At 41.2% G+C, this 16,280-nt stretch overlaps 2 protein-coding genes across 2 annotated transcripts; both read right to left on the minus strand.

Annotated features, from left to right (window-relative positions):
• Positions 1 to 90: 90 nt before the first annotated feature.
• Positions 91 to 4,654, minus strand: LOC123790234 (protocadherin beta-15-like). The gene is given in 2 exon segments (XM_045794454.2): positions 91 to 2,100; positions 2,102 to 4,654. Coding segments are annotated over 2 exon segments (2,376 nt in total). The 5' UTR covers positions 4,357 to 4,654; the 3' UTR covers positions 91 to 1,979.
• An 83-nt stretch (positions 4,655 to 4,737) lies between these two features.
• On the minus strand, positions 4,738 to 10,648 carry LOC123790233 (protocadherin beta-18-like). The gene has a single exon (XM_045794453.2). The coding sequence runs from the start codon at positions 9,998 to 10,000 to the stop codon at positions 7,610 to 7,612; it is 2,391 nt and encodes a 796-aa protein (XP_045650409.1). The 5' UTR covers positions 10,001 to 10,648; the 3' UTR covers positions 4,738 to 7,609.
• Positions 10,649 to 16,280: the final 5,632 nt, after the last annotated feature.

Raw genomic sequence — 16,280 nt, forward strand, 5'->3', positions numbered from 1 at the left:
TGTGTCTTTCTTGTGCTTGAGATCTTTGTTTTGTTCATGTCCGCATCTCCCAACATCTAGAATAGTCCCTGGCACATGGTAGATGCTCAACCGATATTTGTTTAATAGATCAATCAATAAATCACAATTAATTTTAAAATTCTGATAGATGGATTCTCCTCCTAATGTAGAAGCCCCCTTTTTTGCTGGGATCCTAGTACAGTATATGAGCTGGATAAACCAAACACCATGTTTCCAAGTAGCCATTTTCTATGCTCTTTTGAAAAGTAATTTGCAATACTTCAGAATGATCTAAATGTTTTTCATTAAATGGCAAAATACTCTGGCATCCCCTATGTAATGGAACAGATTCTTAAAAAAAAAAAAAAACAGAACATAAATGCCAGGCTATAAAGATCCTAAAGTATACATCTCTTTTAGAACACATTTTACATTGTCAATGTTATTTCACACTAATGCTATTATGACAGTAATAATATTCAAAACTTTCTTACATAGGATAATTTTCAAAGAATTTCCATAAGACACTCAAAAAACTGTAGGGGAGCCTGGGTGGCACAGCGGTTAAGCGTCTGCCTTCGGCTCAGGGTGTGATCCCGGTGTTACGGGATCGAGCCCCACGTCAGGCTCCTCCACTATGAGCCTGCTTCTTCCTCTCCCACTCTCCCTGCTTGTGTTCCCTCTCTCGCTGGCTGTCTCTATCTCTGTCGAATGAATGAATGAATGAATAAAATCTTTTTAAAAAAACTGTAAAATTTTAAAATAGCCATCAGTTCTTCTCAAAATCATATATTTTAACCAAAGCCTATCTATGCTTGTCCCTTACAGACTACTAATCCACAAACTTTTGATCCCAAATAGTATTATACTAGTATAAAAACCCCAATTTAAAAATCTCCAATGAAGAGTAAAGTTCTATCCATGCAAGAATCTAAACATGCTTTTGACAAGGGAAAAATCCATGTGGTTATCATAATTAAAGGGAGATTTCTTAAAAGCCCACATACTTGTTTCCAAAAAGCCAGGGGAGAAAGCAGACTTGGGAGGGACCTGAAAATCCATAATGTTACTTTTTAGGCATCTCCTTTCTTCTTGTCTCTAAGTGCACTGACTTTCTGTTTTTCCTTCCATGTATTTAGCCAACACGTTACTACTTTCTTGTTAAGTTCCTAACAGAAAATATTTTAGATCTGATTTCTAAAGCTATTTTTTAAACAAAAGAGATTTACTCAGTTTAGATTAGCAATATCATCTTGTCTGATTGTCTGAAGACAGAGGGAAATGGGTCAAATAAAATAAACATGGCTGCAACCATGCACTTCTTCTGAAGAGAAAAGTTTCCTGAAAATTATGGCGTGAGCTAGACAGATACCACAAGGGATCTATCACTTAAATATCTTGAAATAACTAATAATCTTTTGACAATACTCATATATATGGTATACTGAAGGTTGATATAGAGGAAAAGCCCTTAAGTATGGGAGAAATTGTAACCTTTCTATTTAATACTACTGTGAAACAAAAACATGCAATTTTTGCAGACATTTCTCCATTTAAAAATTTAAGACAAGTAGGCTTAGTATCAGATTACACAGAAGCTATACTAATACTTCATTATATTAATATCATGGTGCTTTCTAAGTAACTGCAACATCAAAAATTTAGAGTCTCCATATAACTATCAAATAGAGGATGGGGCTGGGTCCTCTTCAATCAACAGTGCTTGATAATGAAAGGTTGATAAACTCAACACATGTTCATGACTTTTCAGTAATGCAATGAAGTTGAAAATTCTTTGTCTCCATCAAAATAGAAATGATAAAAAGAGAGTAAATATGAGTATATACTCAAAGAATATTTCTAATCGCCTTAACAGGAATATGGAATCAGCAAATCACCCAAGAAATTCTATACTGACCAAAAACAGTAATGGAGACCTATCATATTCAGAAAGAACCCAAATTCCTTCACCCAAATTCCTAACTGAATCCAAACCTATTTACAAAATTTGAGTTTTCCTCCACATTGTTCACAGACCTCTGTTGGGTGGAGACAACAGACTTCAAAAACTTAAATTCCCTGGTCCCAGATTCTCCCCTGACACACCTCATACTGGTAGCTGTGGGACAGGGTCCCCGTGCCGCTGACGTCCACCAGGTGGCCCGCAAACTGGCCCTCCGACACCGAGCAGCCGCCCCCCGACGCCGCCCGGCTCCGCCTGCACAGCCGCACCGCCACGAACACCAGCACCGACACCAGGAAGAGCGACGACACCGACGCCAAGGCGATGACCAAGTAGACGGTGAGCGGGTCGGCCCGGGCCTCGGCCGCCGCCACGTCCGGCAGCGGCAGGTAGGGCTGCGAGAAGCCGTCCACCAGCAGCACGTGCAGCGTGACGCTGGCCGACAGCGGCGGCTCGCCATTGTCCTTGACCAGCACCAGCAGCCTGTGCTTGACGGCGTCGCGCTCGCTCAGCAGCCGGGCCGTGCGCACCTCGCCGCTGTGCGCCCACACGCCGAACAGCCCGGGCTCCGTGGCCTTGAGCAGCTGGTACGACAGCCAGGCGTTCTGGCCCGAGTCGCCGTCCACCGCCACCACCTTGGTCACCAGGTAGCCCGCCTCGGCCGCCCTGGGCACCAGCTCGGTGCAGGGCGCCGAGCCGTTCTGCAGCGGGTACAGCACGAAGGGCGCGTTGTCGTTGGCGTCCACCACCAGCACGCGCACCAGCGCCTGGCTGCTGAGCGCGGGCGAGCCGCGGTCGGCCGCGCGCACGCCGAACTCGAACGCCTGCAGCGCCTCGTAATCCAGCGCCCTGAGCGCGAACAGCTGCCCGTTGTCCGCGTTGATGGACACCAGCGAGGCCAGGGGCAGGTGCGGGTCGTGGGGCGGCAGCAGCAGCGAGTAGGTGACCTGGGCGTTGGCGCCCGCGTCTCTGTCGGTGGCGCTCACGCTGCCGATGTGCAGGGCGGGGCTGTTGTTCTCGCGGACCCGCAGGGTGTAGGAGCTTTGGTTGAAGGCGGGGGCGTTGTCGTTGACGTCGGACACCGTCACTGTTAAGTTGTGCTGGGTTTTCAGCTTGGGGGTCCCCAGGTCGGTGACGGTGATGGTGATGTTGTACTCAGCCTGGCTCTCTCTGTCTAACTCTCCTTCTGTCACTAGCTTGTAGAAATTCTCAACGGAAGGTTTCAGAGTGAAGGGAACATCTTCCTGGATGGAACAAACCATCCTTCCATTGTCCCCAGAGTCTCGGTCTTGAATACTGAAAAGAGCTATCGTGGTCTCAGGAGAATTTTCTGGGATGGAGCTTATAAGTGAAGCCACCGTCAGTTCTGGGGTGTTGTCATTTATATCCACCACCTCTATTATGACAGTGCATTTTCCAGAAAAACCTGCCCCATCAGAGGCCTTAATATCCAGCTCATATGACATAATTTTTTCAAAATCTAGTTTCCTAATTAAGTTAATTTCTCCTGTGAGTTCATTAAGTGCAAATGTCCTACTAATCTCTTCATCGCCATAAAAGAATGAATAGAATACTTCGCCGTTTGTTCCTGTGTCTAAATCTCTAGCTGAAACAGTGACAATAAGAGATCCCAGAGGACTGTTTTCTAGGATCTGCACACGATAGAGTGGCTGCACAAACTCAGGGGCATTATCATTGATGTCCAAGATATCAATGAGGACCAAGGCAGTCCCAGTTTTGGGAGGAACTCCACCATCTACTGCCAGGAGAGTTAACCTAAGCTCAGGCTGCTCCTCTCGATCTAGCGCTTTGTCCAGAACCAGTTCCGGGTATTTTCTGTCCTCACCGCTATTGCGTGTAAAAACGTGGAAATGGGAGTTGGGATAAATGATGTAGTTTTGAATATTATTGATCCCTACATCCAAATCTTGTGCATTTTTCAGGGGAAACACAGTCCCTGGAAGAGTATTTTCCATGATTTTCAAAATCATTTCTGCTTCTGGGAACACAGGGGAATTGTCATTTATGTCAGTAACCAAAAGCTTATACCTATATACCTCTAAAGGTTCTTCCAGTAACACTTGGAATTGCAGTACACAAGGCTCAGTGGAGCCACACAATTCCTCCCGATCCAGTTTCTCATTTACTCGTAAATCTCCAGTCTGAAGGTTCAGCTGAAAATATTTTTTGTCATCTGTAAAAATGATCCGAGCCCTCCGCCAAGAGAGCTCTCTTACCGCTAGCCCTAAGTCCTTTGCTAGATTGGCCACAAATGAACCACTCTCTGTTTCTTCAGCAATACGATAATCTTCCTGCTCCGCCCAAGTGTGAGCTAGCAAAACAAAGAGAAGAACTTGCCTTAGTCTAGGAAAGTGCTCCTTTTCAGCCTCCATTTCTCCAACGCCACAAGTCTTTAGAATCTGAATGCCTGTTTGGTCTTTAGGCAGTCCGCTCCGGGAGTCAATTCCTGCCGCAAGGTAATTCCGTAAAGAATTATCCTCCCTTGGATGTTTGTATGACTGCTAGAACAGTAACCATCCGCAGGTCTGTTTTTCGAAGCCTTAGCTTACAGCGCCACCATGTGTTGTACTTAAACCTAGTTTGCTGAATTTGCTACAAAACACACCACGCTTACTTTTATTTACGCACACACAAAAACAAACCACAGATTACATATGGGATGGTTTATAAATAAAATGATAACTTTTGTTTTCCTGTGAGATTATGGGTTTGGAAATGGTGCCAGACACGTTGGGAAAGGATGCAAAAACAAAGCCAACTGTATTTGTTTATTCAACAAATGCTTATCAATTTCATGTTATGTCAGGCACTGTACTAAGTGCTGGGAATGCAAATACCTTCTCTGACCTCATGGAGTTTACAATATAATGTCTACTATGTTGTATAATCTCTGCTGTCCAGGGAAATTGACTAGAAAACGATGTGTAGCTATCACTCTATTCCTAAACAAAGAATATACACAATTAAACTCTTAACTCACTGCCAGCACACGAGACGAACAGATTCATTCACATATTTCAGGAGTATAAACTTAAGTGATAGACCAGCTAGAACTAGTTTACTATGCAAACTCAATAGAAAGCTTAAGGGGTTGTGGATGACTTATTTGTAAATACTGTCTAAGGAGAATATCGCTGTATCTCTGTGAGGATGTTGTATTGCCTGGTTCCATTGTCCAAAACAATTTATAAAGACATCTATGTTTATTACTAAAATAAAGATACTCACATGTTGAAGCAGAGATTCACTGAGATCTTGAAAATTAGGATAGTCAAGATAATAAAAATAAAGGGCTGAAGTTAATAAATAAAGTGCTGAAGAAAATAAGTTGGATGCATCTGAAAGAGCAGGTAAAACTTATCAAGTAAGGAAGATCGCAACTCATTTTTAGCAAGCAACTCCTGTATCCTTTGTGGATAGCTTGAGATCCTGGCACCCTAGCATGAAACTGAAGTTCTTTTACTCCTATCTATGGGGAAAATATCTGTAGTGGGGGCCTGGGTCACCCCAGTTGTATCAAACTTTAGCCAACATTTTAACAATGTTTAAATAATAGACAGTATCATGTATTCTGGCACACTAATACCTAGCTAACTAGGAGAACAGCATGCGCCAAGTGTAAAAATTGTGTTGCATTTTAGTTTAACTCTATTAAAGGTACAAATCACTCAAATCGACATTCTATTTTAGAACGTTTTCCTCTGAAACAAATTTGATTATGTAAACTCAAAATATGAGGACACGCTGTTGACAGTTAAAATCTAATAGATAATTTCCTTGTAGGAAGATTTTGGTCATGGAACAGATTCTTTATTATGGAATCAAATGTCCAAGAAAATGTGCCCTTAATGTCCATGCATTTTAATATTATATTTAAATATTTAATAATATTAAATTATTAATAGGTAGAAGCTGGTACCTATATCAGTAAGTGAATGGATCAAAATCAGTTTTTCATTCCCATCTGCATCTCTCAGATAAATTTTCTCTTTACTTTCTCTTCCAAGGAGAAAGTTTTAAGCCCATAAACTTGGCAGAAAGCTTGAATTTTTTTTTCCTGAGTGTTCTAGTAATAGAGTATGTGTCAATCAAATTACTATTAATGAAATCATGATTTAACCCATATGATCTATAAATTGGATTATAGATACTGAAGATTTTACAGTTGATGATAAAATAATTCTGCTCACATTGAACTCAGTTATTTTTAAAAGAGATAATAAAGAGGGTATGATGCATGGACATCCAAACTATAACAATTTCAGTGTTACTTTTTAAAACTAATTCTGGAAAATATAAAATAAATGGAGGGAAACCTGTTAACAAAATATTCCATTCCATAAAATCTTTTGTAGTATCTTTCTGTTGAAAGAGCTCATAAAATGTTTACAAAATTAAGTTTTGTAACAAAATTCTCTAGTATATTTTAGTTATCTCTAAGCTTGTACATTTTTTATTCCATTCATTGATTACATTAATATTAAAAGCCTGCAATAAAAGACCTAGGTTTTATGGTAAATAGTCTAATTGAGTACTCAAGATTGCATGTATGTTTTCTGTCTCTTTTGGTTTCAAGAAATGCCCTTTCCCCAAGGTAGGTTAAATAAAGGAGTTTTATTGTTAGGAAACTGGAGTTTTACTGTAGAGCTCAAGGACAATCAGACAATGGGGACTTAGGAACACTGGAATCAGGAAATGACAGGTCTACAACCAAGTGACTCTTAGTCTCTTCTGTTTCTTGGGCTTCTGCCTCTACCTTTCTACATGCCATTCTGTGCTGCCAACCAGCACAAGTGTAAACATGGCTACCTCAGCCCATACTTAATATTTACTTCCTAGTTACAAGCAATCAAGAAAAAAAATAGATGAACTACATCCTAATTACAAACCTAGGGACTTGGAGAATGTGACTATTCCTTCTTTAATCAGGAGTCTATAACTAGACCAATAAAAAATGACCAAGAAAGGTAAAGAAAAGTATAATAAACATATCAGTAGTGATTACTTCCCTTGGGGAGTCCCAGGAAGTTCTCGGACAACAAGCGTGGGCTGGATATATATCTTAATCCAAACAAGATTAGAATTTATTTTAATACAACATCTACCAGCAATATATACCGTTCTCAAAATGTTTACAAAGAAAAATACCTCAGGGCAGAAAAATCACTCTGAAGTATTTGGCAGAAAAGTAGAACGGCAAGATTGATTATGCTTTAAAAAAAAATCTAAGTAAGACAATATCTTAGAAACGATGCGTGGTTTTCATTTATACCATGCATTTACCTCTATCAGACATATAAAAACTGTTTCAGTGAGAGAATCTAGAGCTCAGAAATTCAAAGAATATGGCTGAGCCTAGTGTGCCATTAAGCTTGAAGGGAAAATGCTGTATATTTGAATAAATTATTTAAGGTAGCATTTTGGAAGAAAGACCAAGCAAATCCTAGCTCCCTTAGTTTTTTCACAGTTAATATAAAAAAGCAGAAAACAGACAAATCATTAAAACTTCTGAAAACAATCTTAAGTAAAATGAAGTTACCCAAAACACTGAATTTTACATTACAATGAATACATTTTACAAAGAAATAGCTCTCATTATAAAAGTTCTGCACAATAATCAAATCCCTAAAAGAACTCAAAGCCATTCAGAAAAGTGTGGCTTTCCTCCTTTTTACGTTCCGGTGGAGGGAGGTTGGGGATAGCGGGTTTAAGGAACTTGAACTCGTCGGTCCCTGAGCCTCCCCTCAGACACACCTCATACTGGTAGCTGCGGGACAGGGTCCCCGTGCCGCTGACGTCCACCAGGTGGCCCGCAAACGGGCCCTCAGGCACCGAGCAGCCGCCCCCCGACGCCGCCCGGCTCCGCCTGCACAGCCGCACCGCCACGAACACCAGCACCGACACCAGGAAGAGCGACGACACCGACGCCAAGGCGATGACCAAGTAGACGGTGAGCGGGTCGGCCCGGGCCTCGGCCGCCGCCACGTCCGGCAGCGGCAGGTAGGGCTGCGAGAAGCCGTCCACCAGCAGCACGTGCAGCGTGACGCTGGCCGACAGCGGCGGCTCGCCATTGTCCTTGACCAGCACCAGCAGCCTGTGCTTGACGGCGTCGCGCTCGCTCAGCAGCCGGGCCGTGCGCACCTCGCCGTTGTGCGCCCACACGCCGAACAGCCCGGGCTCCGTGGCCTTGAGCAGCTGGTACGACAGCCAGGCGTTCTGGCCCGAGTCGCCGTCCACCGCCACCACCTTGGTCACCAGGTAGCCCGCCTCGGCCGCCCTGGGCACCAGCTCGGTGCAGGGCGCCGAGCCGTTCTGCAGCGGGTACAGCACGAAGGGCGCGTTGTCGTTGGCGTCCACCACCAGCACGCGCACCAGCGCCTGGCTGCTGAGCGCGGGCGAGCCGCGGTCGGCCGCGCGCACGCCGAACTCGAACGCCTGCAGCGCCTCGTAATCCAGCGCCCTGAGCGCGAACAGCTGCCCGTTGTCCGCGTTGATGGACACCAGCGAGGCCAGGGGCAGGTGCGGGTCGTGGGGCGGCAGCAGCAGCGAGTAGGTGACCTGCGCGTTGGCGCCCGCGTCTCTGTCGGTGGCGCTCACGCTGCCGATGTGCAGAGCGGGGCTGTTGTTCTCGCGGACCCGCAGGGTGTAGGAGCTTTGGCTGAAGGCGGGGGCGTTGTCGTTGACGTCGGACACCGTCACCGTTAAGTTGTGCTGGGTTTTCAGCCTGGGGGTGCCCAGGTCGGTGACGGTGATGGTGATGTTGTACTCGGCTTGTCTTTCTCTGTCCAGTGGTAGCTCTGTTACCAGGGTGTAGAAATTCTTGAAGGTAGGCTTCAAGAGAAAAGGGAGGTCATCCTGAATGGAGCACACCATCCTCCCGTTGTCCCCAGCGTCTTGGTCTCGTACGCTAAAAATAGCGACCACCATTTCAGGTGACGAATTTTCAGGTATGGGACTGGTAAGAGATGTCATGACTATTTCTGGTGCGTTGTCATTCACATCCACAACCTGAACTAAAATTGCTGATTTTCCGGAAAGGCTACCCCCATCAATGGCCTGAATATTTATTGTATATGACTGAATTAACTCGAAATCCAGAAGCGCTTTTAAATGGATTTCACCAGAAACTGGATGGATTTCAAATGTTTTCCTTATGTCTGTGGAGACGTGGGAAAATGAGTAAGATAGTTCTCCATATATTCCTGCATCCAAATCTGTAGCAGACACCCTGACGACCAAGGAGTCAACAGGGCTGTTTTCTGGTACCTGAACCTCATAGACAGGCCGCTGGAACTCTGGAGCATTGTCATTGATATCTAAAACCAAAACGCGAACCAGTGTAGTTCCAGACCTAGGCGGAGACCCGCCATCCAAGGCTGTTAGTGTTAATCTAAACTCAGGCTCCTTTTCTCGATCCAGAGATTGGTCCAGCAACAGCTCTGGGTATTTTCTGCCGTCATCACTGTCTTGTAATTGAAGGTGAAAATAAGGATTGGGACTCAGTGTATAGTTTTGGACACCATTCTTTCCTACATCCAAGTCCTGAGCACTGTCCATTTGGAATGAGGTTCCTGGAGCAGTACCTTCTGAGATTTTCAGAAGTATGTGTTTGTCTAGGAAGGCAGGGGTATGATCATTTATGTCTTTAACCCAAAGTTCAGCCCGAAAAAATTGTAAAGGATTTTCAAATAATACCTGGAAATGCAATATACATGGCTCTGTGAGATGGCAAAGTGCCTCGCGGTCCAATTGCTCATTTAAGAGCAAGTTGCCAGTCTGCTGATCCAACTGTAAATATGGTTTATAGTCGTCAAAGATGACTCTCGCTCCTCGCGAAACCAAGTCTTCCACACCCAAACCTATGTCTTTCACCACATTGGCTATAAAGGAGCCGATCTCCATTTCCTCTGCCACAGAATAGCGCCAGGGCTCTGAACACACCAAAGACCCTCCCAGGAAAACAAAGAAAAGCAGCACTTGCCTTTTCTGCTGAGGGCGAATCTCTCCTGGCTCCATGGCTCCTTAGCCAAAAGTGTTTCTGCAGGAATGTTTCAACTCAGTCGCAAACAGCTCCTAAACTGCTCTCTCATCTATCAGCCTGGACCACTGGGAATCTATAGACTTGTAATCCTGTCACGAGGGTGTTGTTGGCTCCCTAGCTTTCTCTTGAAAGCTTCTTTCCCTTCCTCCGTCTCCTGTGCTCTCGTTCCACTGATTAATGGAGACCAGAGCATTGGATGGTACAAAAAAGTCCCCATCTTATCCTGCAGCGCCACCACGCGACTCTGCAGCTTCTCAGGTTTTAAACAGTCAAATAAGTTTGGGACAAAATATTGATTTATTTTGTGTATTTGTTGATTAAATTAAATTATACTTTCTCCATGTTATTATTTTCTGAGTTGCATTCTTTGTGATATGTGATGCTATTATTATTCAGTCTTTAACATAATAAATCACAACCTGTTAGGGCTGTGGTGATATAAAAATCATATTTAAAATATAGCCCCAGGGGCGCCTGGGTGGCACAGCGGTTAAGCGCCTGCCTTCGGCTCAGGGCGTGATCCCGGCGTTCCGGGATCGAGTCCCACATCAGGCTCCTCCGCTATGAGCCTGCTTCTTCCTCTCCCACTCCCCCTGCTTGTGTTCCCTCTCTCGCTGGCTGTCTCTCTCTCTGTCAAATAAATAAATAAAATCTTTAAAAAAAAATATAGCCCCAACTTCAAATGAGTTATGATTTCTCTTTGAAGACAATATATAAAACAACTAAAAATAGTTAAGAGAACTCTTTCACATAATTGACTTTGTGAGCAAAATGTTGCCAGGAAAATTGGAAAGGGGAACCAGAGGTTTTAGTCTTCTCTAGCTATCAATAAATACTCCTAGAAAAGACAATAAGAGGGGCGCCTGGGTGGCTCAGTCATTAAGCGTCTGCCTTCAGCTCAGGGCATGATCCTGGAGTTCTGGGATCGAGCCCCACATCGGGCTCCTCCGCTGGGAGCCTGCTTCTTCCTCTCCCACTCCCCCTGCCTGTGTTCCCTCTCTCACTGGCTGTCTCTCTCTCTGTCAAATAAATAAATAAAATCTTTAAAAAAAGAAAAGACAATAAGAATAAGGTCATGCATTTGTAACTGAACCTAGTATATGAAAATAGTTGCTTTGGGGTGACTGGACATTTCAGGCTGGGTAAATAGTACCATTTACATAGGGACACTCCACAGGAGACTCACTGGCAGAAGTAGAAAGTAAATGCTCAATAGTAGTGAATAAAACAAGATATGTCCAGTTTTTGACATAAAAAATATTGAACAAACTAGAACCCAGTTTAGTTGTGGAAAAGAAATCTGTTTTGCAGACCCAGGCCTTCCAGAGGCATAATCATAAACATTTTATTCATCCATTCATTACTCTGACTAGCAAATATTTATTGACCATATACTTTGTGCTAGGAATGGTAACAAGTGTTAGGGATAGAGTGGTAAGCAGTTTCTGTCCTGAGAGATGGAGGCAGAAAAGTGATTACACATTTAAAAATAGAACATAATGAGGGGTGCCTGGGTGGTTCAGTCAGTTAAGCATTCAACTCTCGATTTGGGTTCAGGACATGATCTCAGTTTTGTGAGATTCAGCCCTGAGTCCACTCCACACTGAGCATGGAGCTTGCTTAAGATTCTCTCTCTCCCTCCTCCTCTGCCCCTCCCCACTAAAAATAAAAATAAAAATAAATTTAAACTTAAAAAAATAGAACATAATGAATACCATGATAGCAAAAGTTCATGCTATTCTAAGCACATAGATAAAGGTTATCTAACCAGAATTTGAAAGTACAGAAAAGACTTTTCTAGACCAAAAACTGGGTGTTGGGTAAAATTTCCAGATAATCCCAACATCTGATTGTGCAAATCTGAGGTGAGAGAAGTGTTTTTGGAAGAACTGAAATAGGATCAATATGGCTGAGCCATAGAGCAAAAGGAAAGAAATAAGAACTGAGACTGGAGAGATAAGCAAATAATTCTATAAGTCCTCTCCATCAATGGAAATGCAAGATTATTAAAGGCTTTTAAATAGAAAAGGAGAGGACATTGACCTCAACTAGAAATGCAGTAATAAGCTTATATTAAAATGATAAAGATACAAGACGTGGTGACAGATTAGACATGAAGGGAGTGGGATGAGAAAAAGTGAAAAGAAGTGTACTTTTTTTTCAGGCTTAGGAAACTGAGTGAGTGTTGGTGGTATTAACTGATAGAGGAAACAGGAAAAGGAGAAGAGAGGGACCGGTGAGAGTTGGAGAGGATGTTTAGTTTTAAGGTAGGGGCCATTTACATTTAAAACATGTTGAATCTGCATTGTCGATAGAGCAGTCCATATAAGTAGTTATATAATTGATCTCCCATGACATAAACGCAGTTGAGAAAAAAGGTTTGAGCGGCAGAGACAAATCTGGGATTTATTGATATAAATGGTGGTTGAAGCCCTTCAAGAAAGAAGGTAAGTTGTAAATTAAGAGGAGTATGCTTGATGTTGCAATTTCAGAGATGATGTAGCTCTAAGAGACTACCATCTCCAGAAGGTGGCCATGGTCTCAGGTGACTACGACTAGAGTATACGTGAATGTCACCAGAGATGAAGAAGCCTAGAAACAGGATAGGTCAAACTCCTGGACTCACAATTGTGGTAAGGGATAGACAGAATAAAACTGTAGGAGTTATATTTGAGAAATCAAATGTCTTTACACCACTTCTCTCCTATGATCTTGTTTAATTTAAAGCCAAACTGATAGCTCTCATTTGATTCTCTCATTTAATGACTCTTATGTGCAGAGTATTTAAGATGCAGGAAGATTTTCTAATCTCTTCCAGCATATTGAAGATATTTTGCTTTTAATTTCCAGTGCTACTGTTGAGAAATTGTCAGCATGGAACATAGCTGTCTGTCTAACTGCTATGTGTTTAAAGATTACATGTCTTTTTCCTATGCCTTTTCATTAAAAAAAAAAGATTTCTCTTTATTTTTGGCTTTTTGAAACTACACAATGATGTTTCCAGGCATAATTATCTTTTATTTATCCTGTCAGGTTTATTTGAGTCTTCTGAATCTGTTGACATTTTAATCAATTCTGGAAAAATCTCATACCTATATGTATTTTTTTAAGTAGGCTCCACGCCCAACATGGGGCTTGAACTCATGACCCTGAGATTAAGAGTCACATGCTCCACCAACTGAGCCAGCCAGGTGACCCTCCAACATTTTTCAAATATTGCTGCTGATCCTATCTTAAACTTTGTACTCTGTCCTATGTTTCTAACCATCTCCTCCATATTTTTCATCTTCCAAACTCTCTGAGCTGTATGCTAGATAAATTATATTATGACCTTTCACTTCACAAATTATTTGGTTATATCTACTTTCCTGTTAAACCTTTATTCAATTTTGATTGAATTTAAATTTTGGTTATATTTTTTAGTTCTAGGAGTTCTATTTGGTTCTTTAATAATCTATCATATTTCTTATTCTCTTTACATCTTTAAGCATAACTTTTATTTCAATTAAAGTGTTTAGCATATTATTAGATTATGTCTGCTAATTAAAATGTTTAAAGTATATTTCTGTATTCTGTTTTTTTCTGCTGGCTCTCACTCATGGTGTCATGTTTCCTTGTGTATGCAGTTATCTTTGTGTTCAAGTTAAGAATATAAAACTTATTTACATGAATATTTTTAGCCTTAGGGTGAACTTTCTTTTATAGAAAGTCTGCATTTGCCAGGGGTGTACTGTATGGTGACTAACATAATAAAAAAATATTATTATAAAAAAAAAGAAAGTCTGCATTTGTTTCCATCAGAATCTGGAAGCACTACTTTGTCAACAATCATGTTAAATCAAGTTCAGTGCTAACAAATTAAATTCAGAGCTAAATTCCACACAAGGGCGCATCCATTTCCCGTTTACTTTCACCTTAAAGTTGTAGTTCTTAGGGATCCATATTTATTAATGCAAGGGTCTTCTATGAACTTCACTTTGTTATGTTTTGATTTCCTCCTTATTATATAAACCATCAAAATACACTTCCCAGGATTCCAAATATTCTGGGGAAAAAGTAGATTTTAAGCTCGTTTATCTCTCTGGGTTATCCTTAGACATTAATTGTGACCTGATAATATATTAGTGTCTTATTGGCTAATTGTTTTCAGTGGAAGCACTGGTCTACATAATCTGTACCATCCTTACCAAAAATAAGTCTCGATGAGACTTGTCTCGAAATTACAAGTAAACTCTTAGCTTCCTGGAGTATGAGCAATTGACCTCAAGAAGATGGAGAAATAATATGCATTTTTTACCACTTCAGCTGATCAATACTAAAGAGGAGTACTCTATAATGCTGCAATCAACTTAAACAATCTCTTGGAAGAGACAATTTCTGTCATTGACATTGGTATAGCTCCCACTTCTCTCTGCATTCTTTATTCTCCTGTATGTAAATACATCTTCTTTTCTACATCTGTTCCTTCTTCTCTCCTTCCAATATGTTTATTTATATATTTGTACAAATATAAGATATTATGTATTATATGGACATTTACAACACTGTACTCTAAATCTCAGTATCTTTCTTCCTTTTAAAACATTTGGGATTTATCCATGTGGTTGTATATACACCTAGTTCACTCCTTTTGGTAATACTGCATAATACACCTTCAGAAACATTTTACACATTTATCAGTTGCTTTACTGATGGATATGTAGGGTTCACTCCTATTCTTTGTTCCCCCGAGATGAACATTTTTAGGCATCTCATTTGTGAAACTGTGAAAGAAATCTTTGGGCTTATACACTTGAAACTAATATAACATTGTGTGTCAACTATACTTCAATTAAAAAAAAGAACTTTCTGGCTTATATACCCCAAAGTAGAATTGCTGGATCACAGGGTATGTTCACTTTAAATTTCACTAAATACTATTAAAAATCTCTCAAAGTGGGCTGTACATGTGATTTCCTATTGTTCCACTTGATGTTATGCAAACTTCTCATCTTTACTAATGCTCTGGATATAAAGTAGCGTCTTATTCTAGCATGTTTTTCACCAACTAATGAGGTCAAGCATCATTTCATGTTCTTTTCAGACTTTGCTTTCCATTTTTTGAATTTCCTATTCCTTTTAACCTTAAAAAAACTTACTGGCTCTCTGACTTTTTTATTTTTGCTAATCTGCAACAGTTATGTGAATAATCTGAATATTAATCCTTCTTAGTTAAACTGCTGCAAGTAGCTTCTCCCTGCCTTTTGGCTTGCCATCTTCTGGTTTTGAGGTAGTAATATTTGTCCATTTTTATCTTTATTTTTTATAATTTTAAAGCCTTGTTTAAGAAATTCAAACTGATAGGGGCGCCTGGGTGGCGCAGTCGTTAAGCGTCTGCCTTCAGCTCAGGGCGTGATCCCAGAGTCCTGGGATCAAGCCCCACATCAGGCTCCTCCACTAGGAGCCTGCTTCTTCCTCTCCCACTCCCCCTGCTTGTGTTCCCTCTCTCGCTGGCTGTCTCTCTGTGTCAAATTAATAAATAAAATCTTAAAAAAAATAAATTCAAACTGATTGTAGGTTTATAAAGATATTTTTACCTAGGTTTATTATATTTTCTCAATTAAAATACTTTAACTTTGCTCTCCCAAAGAGATCTTAGGCCCATAGAAAGTTTATTTTTATATGGCATAAGATGAGGATTTTCTTTATACAGTGAGCCAAATTTCCCAATAACATTTGCTAAGTGATATGTTTTGCCCCTAAGCACAGTGATTTTGACACCTCCTCTATCACAACCACATTATCTTATATAAGAGGATTTGACTCTGGATTCTATCCTATATGGTAGTCTACAAGTCTCTTCCTAAATTATTCAAATAGGATATTCTGTTCTTATCTATTCTTTTCTTAAAAGATTTATTTATTTTAGAGAGAGAGCAGGGAGGGGCTGAGGGAGAAAGGGGTGAAGCAAGGGGAAAGGGAAATAATCTTCAAGCAGATTCCCTGCTGAGCACAGAGCCTGACATGGGGCTTGATCCCTGGACCCTAAGATCATGACCTGAGCTGAAATCAAAGTCCAATGCACAACCAACTGAGCCACCCAGGTGCCCCTGTTCTTATCTATTCTTATTAGTGCATAATAAGCATAAGATTTACTTCTTATGAGACTGAGGGATTAAAAGGGCCCAAACATTTTTTTTCAAAATTTTATTGTTTATCTATTTATATGAAATTCTCATAGCCAGTAAATAGCTACTGCAAAACAAAATAAAACCA

The sequence above is a fragment of the Ursus americanus genome, chromosome 5, assembly GCF_024610735.1.
Source record: "Ursus americanus isolate L20-20 chromosome 5, mUrsAme1.1.p, whole genome shotgun sequence".
NCBI classification, from domain to species: Eukaryota; Metazoa; Chordata; class Mammalia; order Carnivora; family Ursidae; genus Ursus; species Ursus americanus.

Excerpts from the sequence above, each read along its gene's own strand:
- LOC123790233 (XM_045794453.2), bottom strand. The coding sequence starts at position 10,000 with ATGGAGCCAGGAGAGATTCGCCCTCAGCAGAAAAGGCAAGTGCTGCTT.